This window comes from Meleagris gallopavo, chromosome 30 (genome assembly GCF_905368555.1).
Source record: "Meleagris gallopavo chromosome 30, MGAL_WU_HG_1.1, whole genome shotgun sequence".
NCBI classification, from domain to species: domain Eukaryota; kingdom Metazoa; phylum Chordata; class Aves; order Galliformes; family Phasianidae; genus Meleagris; species Meleagris gallopavo.
The window spans coordinates 2,303,208-2,315,921 of NC_139433.1; the positions used below are offsets into that span (position 1 = coordinate 2,303,208).

At 53.7% G+C, this 12,714-nt stretch overlaps 1 protein-coding gene across 1 annotated transcript in view; it reads right to left on the reverse strand.

Moving 5' to 3' along the window:
* Positions 1–889: 889 nt before the first annotated feature.
* The window catches only part of ONECUT3 (one cut homeobox 3), an 18,705-nt gene continuing 6,880 nt past the window's right edge, over positions 890–12,714 (reverse strand). Inside the window, exon 2 of the mRNA XM_085211761.1 lies at positions 890–1,283. Coding sequence (XP_085067887.1) covers positions 991–1,283 — 293 coding nt within the window. The 3' untranslated portion in view covers positions 890–990. The remainder of the gene's footprint in view (positions 1,284–12,714) is intronic.

Below are 12,714 nucleotides of genomic sequence, written 5' to 3' on the forward strand. Positions count from 1 at the left end.
CCAACCCGGCCCCAAGCCGGTTGCCGGGAAAGACGCGATTCTTCGCTCCAAGTCTCTCCTCCCATCTCCTCTCAAACAATTCATATTTTTAAATACCCGATTTCTGTAGCTAAAATGTGCTTCTTGACCTGCGTGGGCGCGAGGTGGAGCGGCCGTCGTGCCGCTGGGGATGCTCGGATGCTCGGACGCATGGAGCCACTTGGGGGGACCCAGGGATGGGTCGGGGTGTGCAGGGGGTCTGGTGGGGTGGGTGCTCCTGGGGGGTGTCTGGGGGGTGAGGAGGGTGCCCGTGGAGGGAGGCTGTGGGGCTGCCCTTGGCTGAGTTTTTAACAGCTTCAAGGGAGAGGAGCGCCCGCGTTTCAATGGAGAAGAGGGTCCGACTGCTTTGGGAAAACCTGCTGTGCCTCAGGGGAGCGAAAAGCTTCAGCAAGCAGAGACCTGGGGTCACCTCCAGGCACACAGAGAGTGTCTTCCCTGCTTACTCCCCTTTAAATAAAGGGCATTTCGGACTTGGAAAGTTGGGGTTGCACCAGAGACCAGCCCCACAACTTCACCTCCTGCATTTCCTCCTCAATCTTTATCCCAAAACTGTGGGAGCCATAAGGGTGGTTGTGGTGGAGGCAGAAGTTGTGGGGGGGAACGGGAGGGGACAAGGTGCCCCTATCTCCAAAGTCTGAACTCTGGCAGGGAGGGTGAAGACAAACTTTGTGAGGTATCCCCAAGCAACTCCTTTCCCTCTCCTCCACCCCACATCCCGCACTCCATGGGGGTTTCCTCAGAGCCCCCCACGGGAAGGAGCCGGCCCAGCTGCAACCTCCATCCCTGCCCCTCAAGCTGGATGGAGGTGGCAGCAGGACACGACACACTTGTCCAGGGCGGGGGACTCGCAGTGCCCAAAAGCACCCACCCCAAATGAGGCATGCGCACGAGGCTGAGTTGGCTTTGTCATGAGGAGGATGTCCAGGAAGGGGCAGGGAGGGCTGGGGGACATCATGCTTTGGAGAAAGTGCTTGTAGAAGAAGAGGGGACCCCAGGGTTGGCGCCTGGCTCCTCCTGCCAGCGGTTCATACACCGCCGGCGGGCGTTCATGAAGAAGTTGCTGACGGTGTTGAGCTCCAAGCCCAGCTGCTGTGAGATGGTCATCTGCATCTCCTTGGACGGGCGCTTGTTCTCCTTGAAGATGGCGATCAGGGTGCGGCGCTGGAGGTCCGTGAAGACCAGCCGCTGCTTCTTGGGCTGCAGACTCCTGTCTTTCTGCTGCTCTTGCTCTTTGCGTTTGCAAGCTAGACGTTCAAAAGAGAGAACAGGGCCATTAATTGGTGCTGACTGCCCTGGCCTGCTTGCGGGCTGCCCGGCTGCCTCCCAACATCAGGCCCTTCCTTCCCTCCAGGGAACCTGCTGGCTTTGTGCCCATCGCCCTCAGATGCCTCCCTCCTCTTCCTCCCTGGGCCTCCCAAGCAGCAGCGTGAGCAAAGCCTGGGGGAAGCCCAGCACCTCCAGATTCCCAGCATCCCAAATCTCAGCATCTGCTGCTGACCCTCGGGCTAGAGACTGAGGAACTCCTGCATCGCCTCTGCTCCCACAGCCTGGCTACAGGGGCTGCTCTGTTCCTAAATTATGGGGATCATTCATCAGCCTGCCTCCTTGGCTGTGCTCTGGCCTCCACTGCATCCTTTGCAGACCTCACCGGAGGACTCAGGAGCCTCCTTGGCTGTCACATCCAGCTGCTGCCTCTAAAACACAAGGGACAGCTGGGGACGGGGATGCTGGGGACTGCAGTGGACATTTCATGGCATGGACTGACTGGTTGATCCTGTTTCCACTTGCTCTGGAAAGGGTTTTCCTATCTCCAAAGGCTGGAGAACAGCCAGAGTGGTCTGAAAACCCAACACACTGAGGTTCCTTGTGTGCCTTCACCACTGGATCTGCTGGCACGTGTGTCAGGATGAGCCAGCATCTAATTAAAAGCTTTCCCTGTAGCTTCCCTTGTGTCAGGACATAGGGTGCCCAGGGACTTGGTTGGGTCAGGGCTTTGAAGGGCATGGACAAGGCCCCGCAAGTCTGGGAATACACTCTTTCTTCCTGGGAAGCCCCACAAAAGAGTCACAAAAGCATGGTCTGAAGACTAAAGAAAAGTCCCACCCTTGCCCCAAGAAAAAGCACTTTTCAGCTTTTGGGGTTTCTTGGTTTAGCTCTTCCAAAAGGATTTTTGCAGGGAGGGCGCAGGTCATCGGAGACATTCACTGTCCAGAGGTGGGTGGAGGACAGATGTCCTTGCAGGCACTTCCAGGAGCCTCTTTGAACTGCTGCACAGCTCAGAGGAGCCAAAGGCTGAAACCGAAAGCAGCAGTGGGGCAGCACCGAGGGGCTGTGGCTGGTTATTGCCTTGCTGACCTCCTGCCTCCCCTACAAACCAGGGCAGAGCAGCAGCCAGCTGGGAGTAATGGGGAGGGGGCTGGAAGCCACTTCTTCCTAGCTAGAAAACAAGCAATGCCTCTTTTTTTTCTTCATCCTCCCTGCCCTGCGGGTCCTCTTTGCACCACCTTAAGCTCACGTAAAAGGACAACAGCCACCCCTTCCACCCAAAGCTGGGGAGACACAGAGCTCAGCAAAGCAGGTAATTAATTCACCCAGCACATTTAACCTCCTTTCCCTGGCTGCTGGGCTCGCTCCTCAGCTGGCACTCGCTCCAAACCAGCTGCCCCTGGTGAAGCAGAGCCTTCCCCCTCCCCTACCCCCCCAGCAGGGTTTGCAAAATGCCCTGAGGCTGCAAAGCAGCACCCGCAGGGCTGTAGGGCAGCCTGTCCCAGGGTTACCATCCTCAAACAGCCAGCAGAGAAGGGTTGAGTGGAAACCTACCCTATGACCATCAGATGCTTGCAAAAAGAACAAACAAACAAACAAAAAAAGCCTTTATAGAAAATTTGACTTTTTTTTCTTTTTTCTTTTCTTTTTTTTTTTTTTTTTCCCAGACACGAATTAAAAATTCAAAAAGATCCCTCCCCAAAAGCCCCACATAACAAATTGGAAGACGTCCCCTCCCTCCCTACTGCATCCTCACCCACCAACACGTGCCCTCCCAGTGCCCCCCAGTGCCCCCCCGGCATGCTGGCACCCACCCCTGCACGATGGCATGTGCCCCACACAGACACACACCGGGCGCACAGCAGTGATGTGAGATGTGTGCACACACACACACGTGCCCCCATAGGAAGAGCCTGCTGCAATCCCAGGAAAGCTGCAGAGCTGCACCCGTTCCCATTGCTGGATGGCCAGCCCATCACCCAGCATTCCGACTTTGCAAAGCCACATTTCTCCTTCCCTGCTTCAATTATTTCAAGTAATTATTACAAGCCAGTCACCCATTAATAACCCACAGCTCCGAGGCAGGCACTGACCATTGGGGTCTTGCTGATCAAACCACAGCCCAGCACCAGGACGGGGCCTGGACAGAAGCGATACCCAGCTCTGCACCCCTCCATCCTCCCATTATTTTTGGCCCACAGCACAGCAGCGGATGCATCCCACGTTTCCTTTATTTATTTGATTATTTATTAATTTATTTTCCTGCTGATGCAGCCCAGCACCAACCCCCATCAACCCCCCTTTCCCCCCCCTCCCCCCCCGGCCCCATCTAATTACAGCTCGGCACAGCACGGATCGATAGTGACGCTGGTCAGATCTATTTACAGCCATGCACCCCCGCGGAGGGTCCTTCTGCTCCCCCTCCTCCTCCCCAGGAAGGCAGTGAGGACAGGGGACAGCCAGGGCACAGCCTGGAGCCCTTCCCAGGTCAAGATGGGGAGATTTTGTTTGCTTCACATCCCCTATTTTTTCCAAGTCTTGAACTCCCAGTGACTCATCTTTGGGCTTCATGCCGTTCTTCTTCCCGTCCTTAGAGGTTCTCCGGGTCTGATGCCAGTGTTTGGGGACAGGGACACACAGTGGGGTGCTTCCACGCCTGCCCCCAAGTTATTTACCCACAGAGCACAGTTTGCTCCCTGGCTCATCCCGCAGCACCAGGACCAACACTGGGCTCAGGGACCGGGGCTCCCCATCATGCAGGGGTGCTCTGGGAGCAGTCGGTGCTGAGCCCACCCATCCCCACCACGCAGATCTTCCTCTCCTCCCAGCTCACTGAGCAACGTGGGCACCTCTGAGACCTCAACAACTCCGCCAGGTTCAGCCGGGACCAGAAAGAAGCGCAGGAGTGGCAAGGAGGCAGTGACAGACGAGGGGACAGCACAGAGGCTGTGCCTTTTGGACACCAGGCACGCAACCCGACGGGCATTTCATCCCCAAGAGAGCTGATCTGGCTGCAGAAAAACCACAGGGAGCAAAGCCAAGGAACAACTCCAGCGAGAGGAAAGACCTCGGAGAGCAGCGGCATCCCACCCACCTTCCCCAAAGGCTTCTGCCGAGGGGTTTCTGCCTCCTCGGAGCCGAAAGTCAGAGGGAGAGCGCTTTCCTTGACTTAACCTTGACAGCTCAAAGCAAAATAACTCCCAAATCATTTCTAAAGGGACATAATAGAGACAATCAAATGGCCGCTGTTCAGAAGCTGCGATTATGCCTCGCAGCGTGAACTCCGCGAAGCATTTAACTAATACCTGATGGCTTTGCAGGCTTCCGCAGCCCGCCAGACACTGCTTGCTCTATTATACCCGCAAACCTCTGTTTTCTCAGCCCCAGCGTGCTCTCCCTCTCCATTCACTTGCAATACAACCTGTAATTTTCTGCCCACTTTGCTTAAGTGCTGGTGATTTGTTGAAATCACAAAAGACAGCCAGGGGCTTTCAGAGCCAGCACGCTGGCTGCAAGTGAGGTTAGGGTGAAAGAAAAAAAAAAAAAACACCGGCTTTTCTCTATTTCTCCCTGTCAAATCGGCTCGCAGCGGTGCGAAGGGGCATTTAGGGGCTCCCAGGGAGAAGGCTGAGCTCTCAGCTCGGGGTCTGCAGCTCTGCCCGTTGTGGCAGAATCACATCTTATCCTGAGCAGAATTGACCTGGTGGCATCTTCACCCCAAATCCAGAGCAGAGCAGTGGTGATGCTTCACTTTGCAGCTCGGAAAGCAAATGGTGTCCTGGGCTCCATCAGAAGAGGGGTGGTCAGCAGGGACAGGGAGGTGGTTGTCCCTCTCCACTCTGCTCTTGTGAGGCCCCATCTGCAGCACTGCGTCCAGGTCTGGGGCCCCCAGTACAAGAAAGACATGGAGCTGTTGGAGAGGGTCCAGAGGAGCCACAAAGATGATCAGGGGACTGGAGCACCTCCATTACACACAGGCTGAGGGAGCTGGGCTCGTTCAGCCTGGAGAAGAGAAGGCTGTGGAGTGACCTCATTGCAGCCTTCAGTACCTAAAGGGAGCCTACAGACAGGAGGGGAATCAACTCTTGGAATGGGTAGATAGCAGCAGGACAAGGGGAAATGGTTTGAAGTTGAGGGAGGGGAGACTGAGGTTGGATGTCAGGGGACATCTCTGTCTTTACAGAGAGTGGTGAGGTGCTGGAACAGCTGCCCAGAGAGGCTGTGGATGCCCCGTCCATCCCTGGAGGTGTTCAAGGCCAGGTTGGATGGGGCCCTGGGCAGCCTGGACTGGTGTGAAATGTGGAGGTTGGTGGCCCTGCCTGCAGCAGGGGCTGTTGGAGCTTCATGATCGTTGAGGTCCCTTCCAACCCTGACCGTTCTGTGATTCTGTGATTCTGTGTGCTGTGCTCATTGGTGGGACTTTCACAGCCAGAAAGACACTGAGGTGCTCCAGTGCATCCAGAGAAGGGCAGCGGAGCTGTGAAGGTCTCACTGTGGCTGAGGGAATGGGGTGGGACAGTATGGAGGAGGGTCAGGAGACCTCACTGCTCCCTACAGCTCCTGAAAGGAGGTTGTGGTGAGGGGGGGTTGGCCTCTGCTCCAGGTAACAGCAATAGGAGGAGAGGAGATGGCCTCATATTGCACCAGGAGAGGGTCAGGCTGGGTATGGAGAACAACTCCTCCAAAGAGTGGAGAAGCATTGGCACAAGCTGCCCAGGGAGTGGTGGGCTCACCGTCCTTGGAGGTGTGCAAGGAATATGGACATGTGGCACTGAGAGACGTGGGCAGTGGGCACGGAGTGACGGGGATCTGAGAGGTCTTTCCCACCCTGAATGATTCTGTATGACTTGACTTTATGGAGGGGGAGAGAAGCCCACAGGGATGTGACACACACTGGGCTCTCTCCAATGGAGATTTGGTCACAACAGCCTAAAGCAGCCCCTCCTGCGCTGTCCCTGCAGCCCTCAGCCCTCAGCCCTCAGCCCTCCCGTGGTGCTGGAGGACAAGGACAACCTCTGCCCCCAGGCCGCCCCGCCGCCATTTTGGGGCTCTGCTGCTCCCCCCCACACACACCCGGAAGTTGGAATGGTTCCTTCCGCCCTCCCCCAACACCGCCGTTCTATGGGCCGTCCCCGCCGCTCTGGCGCCCCCCTGCGGATACATGGCGGCACTTTCGCCCCGCCTTCCGAAGGGCGGGGCCACACATGGCCTCGCCCCCTATGGCTACCCAATGGCGTGTTGCGACCACCGGGAGTGGGCGGGGCCAATCCCTTGTGTCCGTCTCCCCCCTTTCCCAGCGCAATGGGCCGCCCCACACACAGCGCTGGAAGGGTCCATTCTTAAATGGGGGGGGGGGTGGTCAGGAGGCACTGCAAGGAGCCGGGGCAGCACAGAAGGGCAAGAAGGGTGTCCCAGTGTCACTGCAACACTGCCCTATGAGTGCCCATTGTCACTGCATGCACTGCTCATTGCTACTGCTTGCACTGCCCAGTGTCACTGCAAACACTGCCCCATTGCTGCTCATTGTCACTGCATGCACTGCTCATTGCTACTGCAAACATTGCCCACTATCACTGCAGGCACTGCTCCACTGCTGCCCGCTATCACTTCACACACTGCCCTATGACTGCCCACTGTGACTACATACACTCCATTGCTGCTCATTGTCACCGCATGCACCGTCCCATGGGTGCCCATTGTCTCTGCACAAACTGCCCACTGTCACTGCAAACATTGCCCTATGAGTGCCCATTGTCACTGCATGCGCTGCCCTTTGTCACTGCAAACACTGTCCCATGGATGCCCTTTCTGTGCAGTGCCCCATGAATGCCCACTGTCACTGCACACACTGCCCCATTGCTGCCCATTGTCACTGCACACACTGCCTCCTAGACTCCCACTGTCACTGCATGCCCTGCCCATTGTCTCTGTGTGCAATGCCCCATTGCTGCCCATTGTCACTGCACACACTGCCCCACTGCTGCTCATTGTCACTGTACACACTGCCCCATTGCTGCCCATTGTCACTGCAGGCACTGCCCCATTGCTGCCCATTGTCACTGCACACACTGCCCCATTGCTGCCCACTGTCACTGCACACACTGCCCCACTGCTGCCCACTGTCACTGCATGCACTGAGCTCCCAATGGAGCCCAGTGGGGGCAACACTGAGTGTGACCCCCATGCCCTCTCCCCCCCCCCAGGGCTGAGGTGGGTGGGGGGCTCCCACCATCCCTCACTGGCAGCATGGAAGGAAGCTTCCACCGTTCCCTTTAACGCTGACCCCCACGAGGAGCTGCTGCTTCTGGTAACGAAGCAATTAATCATGGTGAACGCAGGATGGATTTGCAATCAGGGCCCTGCCTGGGCCCCTCTGTGTTGCACAGCACTGGATGTGTTCCGGCCCTGCGCTGTGTGCAGGGGGGGGGGCCGGGAGGGACTGGTGCAGAGCATTGATCCTGGGCAGTCGATTTTATTGAAACTCCCACGAGTGGCTTTAACTCCGCGTCGGATATTGCTGGCACATCAGTTTGATGGTGACGTGCCTGGCTGGGCGCTGCCTTGTGGGGTGTGAGGAGGGGAAGGGGAATGGGGGGCTCTCGGGGATCCTGCTGGGCTGCTCCTGTCCCTGCTGGGGTGGGGGCATCAGTGGGGTTGGGGGATATGGGGGGGGATGTGGTGGGTGTGCAGAGTCTGCATGGGAAGCGGGGGTGGGTGCTGGAAAAAGGAAAAAAAGGAGGAAAAAAAGGGGGAAATCAAGGTAAAAGAAAAGGAAAAAGAAGAGAAAAAGGAAGGGAAGGGAAGGGAAGTGGAAGGGAAGGGAAGGGAAGGGAAGGGAAGGGAAGGGAAGGGAAGGGAAGGGAAGGGAAGGGAAGGGAAGGGAAGGGGAAATAAAAGGAAAAAGGAAAAAGGAAAAGGAAACAGAAAGAAAAAGGAAAAGAAAAAAAGGAAAAGAAAAAGAAAGAGGAGAAAGAAAAAGAAATAGGAGAAAGAAAAAGAAAAAGAAAAAGAAAAAGAAAAAGAAAAAGAAAAAGAAAAAGAAAAAGAAAAAGAAAAAGAAAAAGAAAAAGAAAAAGAAAAAGAAAAAGAAAAAGAAGGAGGACTTGGGGGAAAAGGGAAATGGAAAAAGGAAAAGGAATAGGAGGATGGAAAGAAACAACCGAGGACGGCGATGACCAGCTGGGCGCTGCGGTTCTGCCCAGCTCAGCTGCAGGCTGTCCAGTGCTGCTCTTTGTTTTCACCTGTTTTCCACCCCCGTTGCATTGGGGCACACACACAGCACGGCACCCATCCCTCCTGCTGCACACCCACATCATCCCCCATTGTGGAACTGCTCCAAGAATACACAGAAATCGTCACCCGTTTGGTTTCTTAAAGCCTTGGAACCGATGGCACTGCTGAGAGCGGTCGGTTCGGGGCCAAAACAATTGGTTCCACTTTGGGGACGCTTTCAAATTCTCCTTAAGGAAAATTGTTTTGATATCAGTCTGAATGAGAGCACTGATTTGGGGTCACTTCCTTCCATTTCCCTTTTTTTCTCTGGATGTGCACCTGAGCCAATGGAAACGCATCAGAAAGTTTCTCAGCACGGTGGGTTGTTGTTTTTTTTTTGCACCGTTTCTGAACCGACTGAAATCTTGAGCAACTGTAAGGTAGGTAGGATAGAAGCAAAGCCATAAACTGACAGAAAGCTGCTAAAATGCCCCAGATCAGGCACTGAGCTGCTCCTGGCTGCCTTCTATGATGGTAGCAGCGCTCGGACGGAAGCTCTGCATCAGCACAGCGTTGGAAATCGCTGGGTTTAGAGGGAAAAAATGCCCTGTTTGTACAGTCTGATGGTGGTATTGAAATGTTTATGTTTTGGTCAGGACAAGGGATGTGTCTGGGACAGAACTCAGAGCAAAAGCAGTGGAGGATCCCATGTTTCACCGTACCAAAGTCTTGGGGCCACGAGCGATCTGAGCGAACCCCTCCAAGGCAGAAATGGCACCAGATCCCTCAAATCCGGCCCAGAAAATAATAATAATAAAAAAATTAAAAAAATTGAAGTTCTCAGACAGGCGTTGATCCATGGGTCTATTTTCAAAGCCTTCCACCCAAGCCTTGTTGCAGGAAGGGCACTCAGAACACAGCGCAACGCCGACCGCACGGCTCCTCCATCCCAATCTGAGGGGGGTTGAGATGAAGACACCCCACCCCCCTCCCCGCATGGTGGGAGCTTTGGGATCACAACCCCACAGCACCACCCACCTCCATCCCTCTGCCCAGCATCCAGCCAAAGCTCTGCGATGGGTCTGAAGGCAGAGCAGCAGTGCTGCTATCTCTGTCAGCCCCTGATAGCATCAGCCGTCAGCGGCTCCGAATACATTTGCAATTTTATCCCTAATGGAGAGAGTTTGCTCATTACCTGCTCTTTATCAGCCAGGGTAGCATGACTTCCCACACAGGGGCATCGCTCCCTGCAGATAATCTTCCCACTGGAGGACTTGCCCTCTTACAAAGCATCGCAGGGTTCATCAGGTTTAAGAAGCCAGCGATGCTCTCTTCATGCACTCTGGGAAGTCGACAGGGTGCACACGGGGAAACTGAGGCAGGAGGGATGTGGGGATGCTCCCACGGCAAAGTCATCGCTTGTGTTCTTTGTGCACGGAGGGTGAGGACCAAAAGCAAACCCAATGGCTTCAGGTTTTGGGCTAGGATGCCGGATCCAGGTCCCAGTTTGTGCTTTCTGAAGGTTTGGATCAGAAATTGGGGTCCCAGGGAGGGAGCAGTGGGGGCATCGCAGCTTCCCCACGGCCACCCAAATTCACATTCACACCGTGTGCTTCCAATACGATGCCAGAGGGAATCAGGGCATGGTTTGGTCAGAGCCTGAAGGAGGCTGAACCCTGGGGGAAAGCAGGTGAAGGAATCGCTGATGTCTGAGCAATGGGGCACAAAGTGGTACCCATGGGGGGGGGGGGCAGGGACAGCAGCATCCCTGCAGCATCCATGCCATGTCTCACCCAGACAGAGCTCAGCTCTCTGTGCACCTCCTGCCCCATTACATCCAAGCAAACCCCTCCAGGCCTGAACTTTACTGCCTGCAAAGTGCCTTGAATCCATTTTACACGACTTCCGAACCTCCTTTGTGCTGCAGGAGCCACCTCACATCCCAACCTACGCAAACACCAGGCTAGAAGTTAAGCCACAGATACACCTTATAGATCACTCCTGAAACCCCAACAGCCCGTGTGAGCCTGTCTGCCTTTCAATCCTGAGCGTGTATTTCAGAATATTCCACCCTTTTACAACATCCCATCCCCTCCTTTCGACGCAAGACAACCCCGCTCTCCTTTTGTCTCGTTATTCTTTAACAGCCCCAAAATGCTCTCAAATCCATCATCCAATTCCTCCCGTCCGCCCCTGCCCGGCTTTCCATCCTGCAGGAGATGATCTATACCATTCGAGGTATTAACGAGATTTTGAATTTCCCTTTCATCAGCGAATCTCACCACTCGATTGCCCCGGAATAAATGCACTGTGAGCTGCGCCGCTCGCGAGGTTTGCACCCCTGCAGCCTTGGGGTTGGAGGAGAGCTGCGGGTCGCTGCGTTGTTTTGAAGGCAGAGCCCCAAAAATAACTAAATAACCAACCAACCAACCAAATAAATAAATGAATGAATGAATGAATGAATCACGTCCTGGGTGGATCGGGATCCAAACTGCTGAGAAACCTGGCGGATATTGGGGCAGCACGACGGGAAACGGCTCCCCTAAATACCCCCAAAATGCTGCAGGAAATGCAGCCCATCCCAACCAGTGCCCCAAAGTCCCACGTATCAGGGGTCAGGAAAGCTCTTGTTGGATTTTTAGGGTTTTTTTTTCTATCTTCCTCTTATTTTTTGGCTTGCACTGCAAGGCAATGGCCGTGCCAAGCCTCAGTGATGGGAACTTCAGGTGCCAGCAAGGTTTCCTTACGGGATTTTTGGTTCCAGGCATTGCTATGAAGCGATGAATTTTTTTTCCTGTTTCTTTTCTTTCTTTTTTCTTTTTTTTGGTTGAATCCCAAAATAGTTTATCTACATACATACATATATATATATCTATATCTCTACTGTTTTGGTTATAACATTTTTATATCACTGTAGATATTTTTGACTATTGCAAAAGTCAAATATCGGTGTGTTAATAATTTTCTCGGGCTTTGCAATATTTTGACAGCATTTTTGCTGGAGGTTGTACGGCCATCCATGTTTAATTTTTATTTTTATTTTTTTTTTAACTTAAAAGCAGCTTGTTTTCTTCTAATTGCCCAGTGTTTAATTATATATATATTTTTTTCATTTCATGTGTCTCTATGATGCCTAGCAGTGTTTTTTTTCTCCTGGAAGGAATCCAGAAGAGAGCCACAAAGATGATAACGGGCCTGGAACAGCTCTCTTACGAGGAAAGGCTGAGTGACCTGGGTTTGTTCAGCCTTAAGAAGACTCAGAGGGGATCTGATTTAGCTGTAGGTTGTTAATTAGGGCAGTATGATTAGGCTGGGGACTTGATGGTCTTGAAGGTCTTTTCCAAGCTGAGTGATTCTATGATTCTAGAGGGGAAAACTGCACCCAAACACCATTCCCAGTGCAGGAGATGGCAGCTGGGCCACGCTCTGCTCCCAAACCTCCATCCATCCCTCTATCCATCCCCATTCCAACCCCACACACAACTTCAGGGCTGCCCCAATCCCAGCCATCGAGCATCGCTGAGCACCCAGCAGCCCCAATCCCACCCCAATCCCACGTCCATCCTTATCCTTAAGGGCACGCATCCGTCCTTATGCTACGGGAACACGTCAGAGACCCCCAACCCAACCCTCAGTGCAATTGAGCAGAATGAGAAAGCACTGCATTCGTTAAGCAGAGGAGAAAAATTATAGCAATAAAGAAAAAAGAACCCAACATCCCACCTGCAGCTGCTCAGTTACAGCAGGAACACGCCATAAATCTCCCATTTCCCCACCAAAAAGAGGAATTCTGGTATTTATATTTATGGTTACCCCTTCGTTGGCTCCTTTTCCCTTCGGGTTGAAGCCCCATTATTTGGCCAACGCCAGGAAATCCGCCTCGCACACCCAGCGGCGCTCAATGGGATTTTAATAGCTGTATTTTCAAATTAGTCCTGGGCCTTTCAAGACTTATCAGTTAAATGAGGTTTTTCACATTGATTCAAAGGTCAACTGCGAGAGTTTTCTCTTCTCTGTTATCTCCCCCCCCCCCCCATAATGGTTTCGGTGGGGAGAAAATATATAAAAGTCACCCATTTATGCCCCCCCAAACCAACAAACCTGATTAAAATCCACAAGCCTAAAAAATATATGGGCAAAAAAAGGGGGGGGGGGGGGGGGTGGCAAAGTGAGAATGGGTTTGGATCTGGGGTTCCC